The sequence below is a fragment of the Pongo abelii genome, chromosome 6, assembly GCF_028885655.2.
Source record: "Pongo abelii isolate AG06213 chromosome 6, NHGRI_mPonAbe1-v2.0_pri, whole genome shotgun sequence".
NCBI classification, from domain to species: Eukaryota; Metazoa; Chordata; class Mammalia; order Primates; family Hominidae; genus Pongo; species Pongo abelii.
Genome location: NC_071991.2, coordinates 147,997,561 through 148,009,512, shown reverse-complemented (window position 1 = coordinate 148,009,512; position 11,952 = coordinate 147,997,561). Strand labels below are relative to the sequence as shown.

The 11,952-nt window shown below is 41.9% G+C and overlaps 1 protein-coding gene across 2 annotated transcripts; it reads right to left on the bottom strand.

The window, feature by feature from the left end:
- Nucleotides 1-3,715: 3,715 nt before the first annotated feature.
- Nucleotides 3,716-11,122, bottom strand: GIMAP4 (GTPase, IMAP family member 4). 2 transcript variants are annotated; one of them, XM_002818663.6, is made up of 3 exons: nt 11,011-11,122; nt 7,681-7,794; nt 3,716-5,542 (listed from the first exon to the last, which is right to left on the bottom strand). In XM_002818663.6, the coding sequence occupies exons 2-3, from the start codon at nt 7,778-7,780 to the stop codon at nt 4,611-4,613; spliced, it is 1,032 nt and encodes a 343-aa protein (XP_002818709.1). In that variant the 5' UTR covers nt 7,781-7,794; nt 11,011-11,122; the 3' UTR covers nt 3,716-4,610. The 2 variants fall into 2 exon arrangements, with proteins under 2 accessions (XP_002818709.1, XP_002818710.1); XM_002818664.6 differs by having other exon boundaries at nt 7,723-7,794.
- Between the last annotated feature and the right edge of the window lie 830 nt (nt 11,123-11,952).

Here is an 11,952-nt window from a genome sequence, read left to right as displayed (position 1 = left end):
GCAAATAAACTAGAAAATCTAGAAGAAATGGATAAATTCCTCAACACATACACCTCCCAAGACTAAACCAGGAAGAAGTTGAATCTCTGAATACACCAAAGCAGGCTCTGAAATTGTGACAATAATCAATATCTTACCAACCAAAAACAGTCCAGGACCAGATGGATTCACAGCCAAATTCTACCAGAGGTACAAGGAGGAGCTGGCACCATTCCTTCTGAAACTATTCCAATCAATAGAAAAAGAGGGAATCCTCCCTAACTCATTTTATGAGGCCAGCATCATCCTGATACCAAAGCCTGCAGAGACACTACCAAAAAAGAGAATTTTAGACTGACATCCTTGATGAACATTGATGCAAAAATCCTCAGTAAAATACTGGCAAACCGAATCCAGCAGCACATCAAAAAGCTTCTCCACCATGATCAAGCGGGCTTGGCAGAAACTCTACAAGCCAGAAGACAGTGGGGGCCAATATTCAACATTCTTAAAGAAAAGAATTTTCAACCCAGAATTTCATATCCAGCCAAACTAAGCTTCATAAGTGAAGGAGAAATAAAATACTTTACAGACAAGCAAATGCTGAGAGATTTTGTCACCACCAGGCCTGCCCTAAAAGAGCTCCTGAAGGAAGCACTAAACATGGAAAGGAACAACCAGTACCAGCCACTGCAAAAACATGCCAAAATGTAAAGACCATCGAGACTAGGAAGAAACTGCATCAACTAACGAGCGAAATAACCAGCTAACATCATAATGACAGGACAAAATTCACACACAACAATATTAACTTTAAATGTAAATGGGCTAAATGCTCATTTACATTCATCCCTGGGATGCAAGGCTTCATCCCTGGGATGCAAGGCTGGCTCAACAAACGCAAATCAATAAGTGTAATCCAACATATAAACAGAACCAAAGACAAAAATGACATGGCTATCTCAATAGATGCACAAAAGGCCTTTGACAAAATTCAACAACCCTTCATACTAAAAACTTTCAATAAATTAGGTATTGATGGGACGTATCTCAAAATAATAAGAGCTATCTATGACAAACCCACAGCCAATATCATACTGAATGGGCAATAACTGGAAGCATTCCCTTTGAAAACTGGCACAAGACAGGGATGCCCTCTCTCACCACTCCTATTCAACATAGTGTTGGAAGTTCTGCCCAGGGCAATTAGGCAGAAGAAGGAAATAAAGGGTATTCAATTAGGAAAAGAGGAAGTCAAATTGTCCCTGTTTGCAGATGACATGATTGTATACCTAGAAAACCCCATTGTCTCAGCCCAAAATCTCCTTAAGCTTATAAGCAACTTCAGCAAAGGCTCAGGATACAAAATCAATGTACAAAAATCACAAGCATTCTTGTATATGAATAACAAACAGAGAGCCAAATTATGAGTGAACTCCCATTCACAATTGCTTCAAAGAGAATAAAATACCTAGGAATCCAATTTACAAGGGATGTGAAGAACCTCTTCAAGGAGAACTACAAACCACTGCTCAATGAAATAAAAGAGGATACAAAGAAATGGAAGAGCATTCCATGCTCATAGGAAGGAAGAATCAATATCGTGAAAATGGCCATACTGCCCAAGGTAATTTATAGATTCAATGCCATCCCCATCAAGCTACCAATGACTTTCTTCACAGAATTGGAAAAAACTACTTTAAAGTACATATGGCACCAAAAAAGAGCCTGCATTGCCAAGTCAATCGTAAGCCAAAAGAACAAAGCTGAAGGCATCACGCTACCTGACTTCAAACTATACTACAAGGCTACAGTAACCAAAACAGCATGGTACTAGAACCAAAACAGAGATATAGATCAATGGAACAGAACAGAGCCCTCAGAAATAATGCTGCATATCTACAACCATCTGATCTTTGACAAACCTGAGAAAAACAAGCAATGGGGAAAGGATTCCCTATTTAATAAATGGTGCTGGGAATACTGGCTAGCCATATGTAGAAAGCTGAAACTGGATCCCTTCCTTACACCTTATAGAAAAATTAATTCAAGATGGATTAAAGACTTACATGTTAGACCTAAAGCCATAAAAACCCTAGAAGAAAACTTGGGCAATACCATTCAAGACATAGGCATGGGCAAGGACTTCATGTCTAAAACACCAAAAGCAATGGCAACAAAAGCCAAAATTGACAAATGGGATCTAATTAAACTAAAGAACTTCTGCACAGCAAAAGAAACTACCATCAGAGTGAATGGGCAACCTACAAAATGGGAGAAAATCTTCGCAACCTACTCACCTGACAAAGGGCTAATATCCAGAATCTATAATGAACGCCAACAAATTTACAAGAAAAAAAACAAACAACCCCATCAAAATGTGGGTGAAGGAGATGAACAGACACTTCTCAAAAGAAGACATTTATGCAGCCGAAAAACATATGAAAAAATGCTCATCATTGCTGGCCATCAGAGAAATGCAAATCAAAATCACAATGAGATACCATCTCACACCAGTTAGAATGGCAATCATTAAAAAGTCAGGAAACAGCAGGTGCTGGAGAGGATGTGGAGAAATAGGAACACTTTTACACTGTTGGTGGGACTGTAAACTAGTTCAACCATTGTGGAAGTCAGTGTGATGATTCCTCAAGGATCTAGAACTAGAAATACCATTTGACCCAGCCATCCCATTACTGGGTATATACCCAAAGGATTATAAATCATGCTGCTATAAAGACACATGCACATGTATGTTTATTGCAGCACTATTCACAATAGCAAAGAACTTGGAACCAACCCAAATGTCCAACAACGATAGACTGGATTAAGAAAATGTGGCACATATACACCATGGAATACTATGCAGCCATAAAAAATGATGAGTTCATGTCTTTGTAGGGACATGGATGAAACTGGAAACCATCATTCTCAGCAAACTATCACAAGGACAAAAAACCAGATACCGCATGTTCTCACTCATAGGTGGCAATTGAACAATGAAAACACAAGGACACAGGAAGGGGAACATCACACAGCGGGGACTGTTGTGAGGTCGGGGGAGGAGGGAGGGATAGCATTAGGAGGTATACCTAATGCTAAATGATGAGTTAATGGGTGCAGCACACCAACATGGCACATGTATACATATGTAAAAAACCTGCACATTGTGCACATGTGCCCTAAAACTTAAAGTATAATAATAATAAAATTTAAAAAAAGAAATGTATATCCTATTTTGGACAAAATGATTTAGAGCATGGAGAAGCCAATTTCAAGATGGCAGAACATGGAAAGTTGGCATAATCACATGTGACCTCTAGGACATACTGTTAGAACATGAAAACATGCTTTCAAGATTTCTAGAAATTATTAGGTGAGGAGAGCCCAGTAGAAAAGTAGAAAAGGGATAGGAACTTCAACTATTGCTATCTCTATATTAAAGGGAATTTTTGCACCAACAAAACTACACAGGTCTCAGACACCTTGGTTACACATAATTTCCATCAGCACATAATGAAGATCCAAGGAAGTTGTGGTCTTTGGCTGATATATGGGTTGAGATTGTGGCTCAAATCTTCTAGGGAAAGGGGGAAGGGGAGATGTCATGAGGGTAGACAAAGTCTAGCTCCAAAATTGTCTTGAACTTTTACCATAAAGCAAAATTCATCCCTGTATTATTAGAAGTAGCAGTAGTATTCTCCAAGACAAAACAGGTTCCAATTCTGCACAAATATGAGATAATTGAAAAGTTTTATTGTAAACAACATAAGCAAAAAATTCAACGCAGTGGGGGCAGAAGTGTGTGGATGACCTGCCAAACAATAAGTATTCAAAGTGTTGAGTGTGGGAGGTGAGGTTGCAACTATCTTTCTCAAGAAAAGAAGAGAACTGGGTATTCATCAAATTGGTTAAACTGAGGTTGGTCAAACAGTTTCTACAGATACAGCTGAATATACTAAACATTGCTCTATTATCTGTTGAATTGCTGTCTTTCATTTTTTCAGCATTTGGGGATCATTATTTAGTTGAATTTGTAGAGATCGATTTTCCAGACAGGTCTCTCTTCTTCAATGAACAAATGATAAGAAACAATTTGACTCCTTATATGACAATGGAATTAAATAAATTGACACTCATCTAGAAATAATTCTACAATCATCTCCATCTCTAAGATTACCTACTGCAAACAAAGAATTGATCTTTCTTTCTTACAAACCACATGGGTAAGATGATCACTGTGACTCTGAACGCAAGAATAAGTGAGTGGAAGCTACAATGGGAGATTATCTGCTAACATAGAAAGAATCTAGAAGAAAAGATTTTATTAGAGGTAACATGATATAGCTTGGAGCCATCTTCTTTGGTCTCTTGCATACAATTTCTCTGCATGTCTAAGGAATAATTCACAAGGTAGCAAGCACCAATACTTTCCGCTTTGGAGTTTCACAAATTGAAAATTTGTCCCTCTCTTGTTAAGTCAATCAAACATCTACCAATGGCCAATGGTGGTCCTTAGTTATGAGTGCCTGAGAGACAGAAACTAGAGCACTCTGACTATGCTAAATAAGTAAGTATGGGGCAAGGTTGCCAGAGAATATGCAGAAAATACAAACAGATTTTCATTAAGTTTAATCTTCCGCGAACAGACGTAACAAAATAAAGGAAGCAATCTGTAATGCTGTCATGATTAATTCAAGTATCCCATCCTTACTCTCCACTTCCGTTCTTGCCTTTTGCTGCCTTACAGCATAGTGAGCCTCCTGTTCTGCTAGTTTCTTCTCCATTTGCTTCTTTCTCTTTTCCTGCTCCACTTTATCTTCCAGCTTTCTGATTTTCTCTTCATACTCCTCTCTTATCTGTGCTTTCTCTCTCTCCAGCTCCACTCTGTAGAGTTCTTGCATTGCTTGTGTTTGCTTCTGGATCTCCTCCTCGGCCCTTTGGTACATCCTATTAGTGTAGCAGCCTTCCTTATTCTCCCTCACCACGCGCTGGATCAGGCCCAGCAACTGCACCCTCTGGGCCTCCCGCTCAGCGCCTGTTGCCTTGTTGTTTAACGCACAGTAGCGGTCACCGAAAATGTCCATCAAGTCTTGAATGTCTTCTGGAGCTTCCCTTAAGTAGTCATGCAAATTGGTGTCATCTAAGTCGTCTTTCCGGGTGAATATGAGAATCATGAAACTTCTAGCCCTCTCTCCAAACATTTTCAGGATCTTCTCTGTGGCCTTGTGCTCTTCCTTAGTGTAACGGCCCAGTGGAACCACCAGAAGCAGAGCATGAGGCCCTGGGGAGGTCAGAAGAATGCAGCGAATAATCTCCTTGGACGTGTCAGCATTGGGCACCTCGGTGTCGAAAATGCCTGGTGTGTCAACTACGACAAGTTCTGTTTCCTTCCATGAGCTGCTGCGTTTCTCACACTTCTTGGTAATGGATTTTGCGGCAGTGCCAGAATGAAACACGTTCTGGCCAAGGATGCTGTTTCCTGTTGCACTTTTTCCTGCTCCGGTTTTACCCACTAACACAATTCTCAATTGGGAATTTCTGGGCTCTTGCCTTCCAGGCCCTGGGACATCAAGAAAAAAAAAAGCCATGCTGTTAGAATCTACCTCTATTAGATTCCCCTGCAGAGTCCTCACCCCCAGTGCCCTCGTCTGTTACTGGCTGTGGGGGCTTCTCCTGATGTTACTGCTGCACTCAGAGAGTCCTGTGGGCCTGATGCTCATTTTGCAGTACTTGGGCAACTGGCCCTTCCCTTAATCTCCTATCTTCAGTCTTGCTTTTTAGGATTCCTTTGAGCTTCTCAGTCTGACCTTTTGTAGCTATGTAGCCCAGAGGAAGAAATAAAATGGTTTCAGAAGAGAACTATGAGCTGTCAATAATAGCTGTTTGTACCTTTATTTTTTCTTTTTTTCTTTTTGAGACAGAGTTTCACTCTTGTTGCCTAGGCTGAAGTGCAGTGGCATGATCTCAGCTCACTACAACTTCTGCCTCATGGGTTCAAGCGATTCTCCTGCCTCAGCCTCCCAAGTAGCTGAGATTATAGGCATGCACCACCATGCCTGGATAATTTTTGTATTTTTAGTAGAGACGGGGTTTCGCCATGTTGGTCAGGCTGGTCTCAAACTGCTGACCTCAGGTGATCCACCCGCCTCAGCCTCCCAAAGTGCTGGGATTACGGGCATGAGCCACTGCACCCGGCCAGCTGTTTCTTTCTAAATAAGGTCGTGCAGGGAGTAACCCAAGATTTGACTTTAGCATATCTGTAGTGGAGATTTATTTTCCCAATTTATATTCAAAATGAAGCATTTCTTCTTCCCATTAAGAAGCCAGGGAAGTGGGTTATACAACTTATCATTATTCTTAAAATACAGCTTCCCACGTTTGATAACCCGAATTCTGGAATGAAAGAAGCATATTTCCGAAAGTGATGTGACTGAGAACACTGGATACAGGAAGGCTAAGATTATCTAAGGAAAAACGTGGGCTGGCGTTCACATCTTTAGTTAGCATCACAGCAGAAGGCTCCATCCTAAGGATATCCTGAGGGCATTTTTTGGCCATAGGGAAGGAAGTAGGAGAATCATGGGAGGCAAAATGACAAAGCACCAAAGGCCAGCTCCAACACTGCAACTGTTAGTCAGTGTTGACAACATATGGTGACAATCCATGGAGGAGATTGTAAATGTAGCCGCAATCTATTCCCATCCCTGGATGCATGCCTCTGGGATGTAGATTTGCAGTTCCTCCCATCAAGATGCTATCTGTCTCTTCAACTGTTGAATCTGGGTGGGCCTTATGACTTGCTCTGGACAATAGGACAGTAGAAAGCCTGGTGCAAGCAGAGACTCCAAAAGTGCTTATGCACTGTGGCTTGCCTTTTCTTTCTGCTCCTCCTGCAACTGCCTTGAAAGGAAGCCTGGACTAGCCTTCTTAATGATAACAACAAGGCCCAGTTATCTCTATTACCCTTGCTGTCTGAGAGCCTGCTAACTACCAGACATGTCCATAAGGCTATCCTAGACCATTCAGTTGCATACCAAGCACTAGCTCACCCCAGATGCATGAGTGAGTGCCTGAGATGAACCAAGCTGGTCCAGACCCAAGAACGGCCCAGTGAACCCACAGAATTAAGAACCAACTAAATGGCTGATGTTTTAAGCTATGACACTTTGGGATAGTTTATTAAACCAGCAAAATCTCAACTGATATAGTCAATTTCTATGGATAAGGAAGAAAATGGAGGGTCATGTGATACACTGAATGAGCCAGCCAGTTTAATTTGTTGGTTATAGTGAGACCACCAGGAGCTGGGAAATTAGAGACCAGGGTGAGGGATCAATTACTCCCACATTCCTCATTCCCAGTTCTCCTCCAGGCTGAAGAAAGGGGCAGAAAAACAATCAGAGAGGCTACAACCAGCTGTTCTGGTGTGTCCATGTTGTAGGAAGCAGGAGGTAAGAAACTGTGCCGAGCCCTGGGTCAATCAGAGGATATTTAATCTCTCTTCTGCTTAGCTGCTACAGCCACACCATGGGCAGAAAGTGCAGAGGGTCAAGAAAGATAAAAGAGCAGGTCAAATGAGGAGAAAATGAGAAAGGAGGTCGGAAATATTTTTCTCCTGCTCAAATGGGGACTGGGTGGCAAGGCAGGAGAACCCACACCCCTATTCCCCCCCCATATCCCCCACCCCCAACTGCTAACCTCCCTGCAGCCTGGTCTGGGGAGCACTGAATGCCCTCTCACCATAACTGGCCCCTGGTGTGCTGGGGTTGAAGCTCACACTGCCGTATTGGGCTTCCATTGTCACTTGAACTCCTGTAGATCAAGAAACATAACCATGTCATTTTAGGGAAATGGAAGCAACTAGAATCCCTGACTGCCTGTAGTCAACAACTTTCTTTTTGCCATGAGCTTGCTACATTGATTTCTCCTGCTCCATTTCCCAAAAGTCTCCTCAACCCTCCATTTCCAGTTTCATTTTCAGATTGTTCCTTTTCCTTTACACAAACATAAATGCTTCCAGTGCTTCCTCACACTGCTTCTGGCCCCTTCCCCCCTCTACCTAGAGATTCGTGGCTTGGATGAGTTTATATGAGGTCTGCAGCCTACACCCTCCTCAGAGTTCCAAACTTTTATATCTCACTTAGCTTATAAAAGTTCCAAACTTTTGTATCTCACTCCATTTGGCTATTTCATGGACATCTCAGACAGAACCTGGCTGAAATTAAGCCCTGACCTCCACATCCTGTCTGCCTTCCTGGCTCCCATCTCAGCAGATGGCACCAACATCTAGCCCATGGCTCCTGCAGAACCTTGGGGTCATCTACAACTCTTTTATCCTCTCTCTCTCATTAGCCCATCACCAAATCCTACTGATTCTACTTCCAAAAAACTCAAAATTACCCATTTCTCTCCATCTTTGTGCTAATACAACCCACTGTCAATTGTATGCAACTTAACAGGCTTCTAATTGATCATCTCCCCTTCAATCCCTTTTCTACTCTACAATCAGGCAATCATTAAAAAGTCAGGAAACAACAGGTGCTGGAGAGGATGTGGAGAAATAGGAACACTTTTATACTGTTGGTGGGACTGTAAACTAGTTCAAGCATTGTAGAAGTCAGTGTGGCAATTCCTCAGGGATCTAGACCTAGAAATACCATTTGACCCAGCCGTCCCATTACTGGGTATATACCCAAAGGACTATAAATCATGCTGCTATAAAGACACATGCACACGTATGTTTATTGTGGCATTATTCACAATAGCAAAGACTTGGAACCAACCCAAATGTCCAACAATGATAGAATGGATTAAGAAAATGTGGCACATATACACCATGGAATACTATGCAGCCATAAAAAAGGATGAGTTCATGTCCTTTGTAGGGACATGGATGAAATTGGAAATCATCATTCTCAGTAAACTATCACAAGAACAAAAAACCAAACACCACATATTCCCACTCATAGGTGGGAATTGAACAATGAGAACACATGGACACAGGAAGGGGAACATCACACTCTGGGGACTGCTGTGGGGTGGAGGGAGGGGGGAGGGATAGCACTGGGAGATATACCTAATGGTAGATGACGAGTTAGTGGGTGCAGCACACCAGCATGGCACATGTATACATATGTAACTAACCTGCACATTGCGCACATGTACCCTAAAACCTAAAGTATAATAATAATAAATAAATAAATAAATAAACAGTTTGTTATATCCTAAAGAGATTTAGAAAAATATGACAAAAATAAACATATGGTTGCAAAATTCAAAAAAAAAAAAACTAAAATTTGATATTTTTTCTTGTTTAAATTTCCTAGTGGCTTACTATTGATTTCAAAATAACCGAAGTCCTCAGAATGGCCCATAGGCCCTGTGTGATCAGCTCTCTCCTCTCTCCTATGTGTGAGCCACACTACCCTCAATGTCCTGGAAATCTTCTAGGCTCCTTCCACCTTCAAGGCCTTTGCAGTTATCATTCCTTCTCTCTGGAGCACTCACCCTCCAACCTAGTGCCCAGCTTGTTCCTGCTCAACCCACAGGCCTCGGCTCTCCAGAGAGTCTTCCCCAACACCACTGTCTACCAGCAACACCCTCTGTTATGATCCACTGCACCCCAGAGGGTTCTTACAGAATATGTATTACTTTAGGAAGTTAATTGTTTGATTTTTTTACTGTCTCCTCTTATACTACAAGCTTTGTGATGGAAAGACCACATATGTCTTGTATTTCTCATTATTCCCTGGGGACTAGCACAATACTGGGCAAAGAATCGTTATTGATGAATGTTAAATAAATAAATGGATAATCTCCCTGCTTCTTGCCTTTGATTGATCATTATGTCCAGCCCACATCTGATCTGTGAAAATGACAATCCATTCCTTTATTAATTAATATGTAGTGTTATAGAAACATGGTATTAATTTTAAATGTTTTATTTCATTGCTACCTACAAACATTTTGCAATGGAGAAAGATATTTGAAGAACTCTTATTGGAGCAGACTTTGAACAAAATAGGCAGAAAATGGTAGTTGTTAAAGACAGAGTCACCTCATAGGAAGCCAACAAATATGAAACACTGTGAAAAGCCAGATATTTCTTTTGAAAGAATGACTATTTCTTTATCCTTCAAGAATAGGGTATAGGAAACAGCTTCTTGTAAACAAGAGAAATCATAGAATTTTTAAAAATCAGCTTTGGTGGCTGGTGTTAGGAGAGAGGATAGGACACCAGGAAGAAGAAAACAATACTGTGACATTCTGGGTTTTTGTGACATTCTCTGGGTGTTCCTTCATATCCTCCTTCTAGTATGTGGGCTCTTTAATGCTGCTCTGCTGTTAATAATTCAGAGGCAAAGCCAGGAGACCGTGCTTCTGTAGGTGCTGACCTCAGGTGGCTGAGTTCTCCTCTCTCTGCCTAAGGAACAAGCACCCATCAGAACCCAGCTTCTCCTGAACTGTAGAGAGTCACACCAGGTGGCATCTCCCTCCTCCTACCCGCTAAAGGGGAGCTCAATGCCCAGTAAACCAGGACTGTCCCTGAGGAGCCAGTTTTCTTAACGGGCAGCTCCAAGCAGACATTTAACCCTGTAACAAGACCTCAGACTGCAGAGCCTCCAATCCTGACCTGGGTGCAGTCTTTGTGGGGCCGCATATGGAGCTGTGCTCCTTACACATCCCAGTGTTCTTCTTCCCACCAGCTCCCCCAGAGCTAATTCTGTCTGCTCACCCAACTTTATCCCTGGAAGAATCAAAGTTTCTATATAAATTCCACAACCAGTGAAAGGAAACATTTATTTGTAAAACAAGTATCCTCTGAGCAGCAATCCCTGAAAGAGGCATTAATTTGTAGGGCTCAGCCTTCAAAACAGATTACAACCTAAAATTAGCAAAGACAGGAAACAGGAACCAACGAGAATATAGTCTGAAAACATTTTACCAGACGATTTAAGGTACAGGTTCCTCCTCACCAAAATCACACATTTGTCCCGACCCCCACCACACATGCCCCTATTCCCTTACCTGGAAAATCAAGATCTTGCACCCCTCTCTGATTTTGCGCACGATACTAAGCCAGGATGTTGAGAAACAGGAAAAGAGAGGAAGTGAGGGGAGGAGCTGTCCAGATTTACTTGTGCAAGGGACCTGCCCACCTGATCATCCAGCAGCTCTAATAGAACTTTCTGCAGGGATGGGGTTGTTCTGTGCTGTCCAAGATGGTGACCCTTAGCCACATGTGACTACTGAGCACTTGAAATGTGATGAGTGTGATTGCAGTTCTGAATTTTAAATTTTATTTTGTTTCAATTTATTTAAAGTTAAATAGCTACTCCATTGTCAGAATTCTAAAAGGCAAAGTCAGGCAGAACAACTTGCACCAGGCATTTTCCCCAGAAGGAAAGAAGTAATATTCAGCTTGGTATGCCTGGTGGCTACCATACTGAACCTTGCAAAGGCTCTGCAGTGAGACAAAAAACATGGGTCATGCTGTGACATTCTGGAAGAGACTGCCGGGCCAAAACCAGAGAGTCACCAGTTATTCTGAAAGACCCTTGAGCCCCTGAACCCCTGCTCAGCACAACAGGCCTCCCAGCTGAGCCATTCTCAAGGACAGGCCATTGTTGAACTTGCGTACAGAACTTTAAAAACTCAATTACAAAAAAAATGGCAGAGACGGGGGAATACTCCACTCCCTATATGCAGCTACAACTGGCTCCTATTATTTTAAATTTTTTGAACTTGTCCAGAGATCAGGTTACAACTTCAGCAGATCAACATCTAACAGGGCAAAAGCTAAATCCCCATGAAAGAAAACTTGTGTGGTGGAAAGATGTCAGAACAAAGACCTGGGAAGAGAGGAGAATCATTACATGGGGTAGAGGGTTTGCTTGTATTTTACCAGGAGAAAATCAGCTTCCTGTCTGGGTGCCTACAAGACATCTTAAGCTGTGCTGTGAGTCAGAA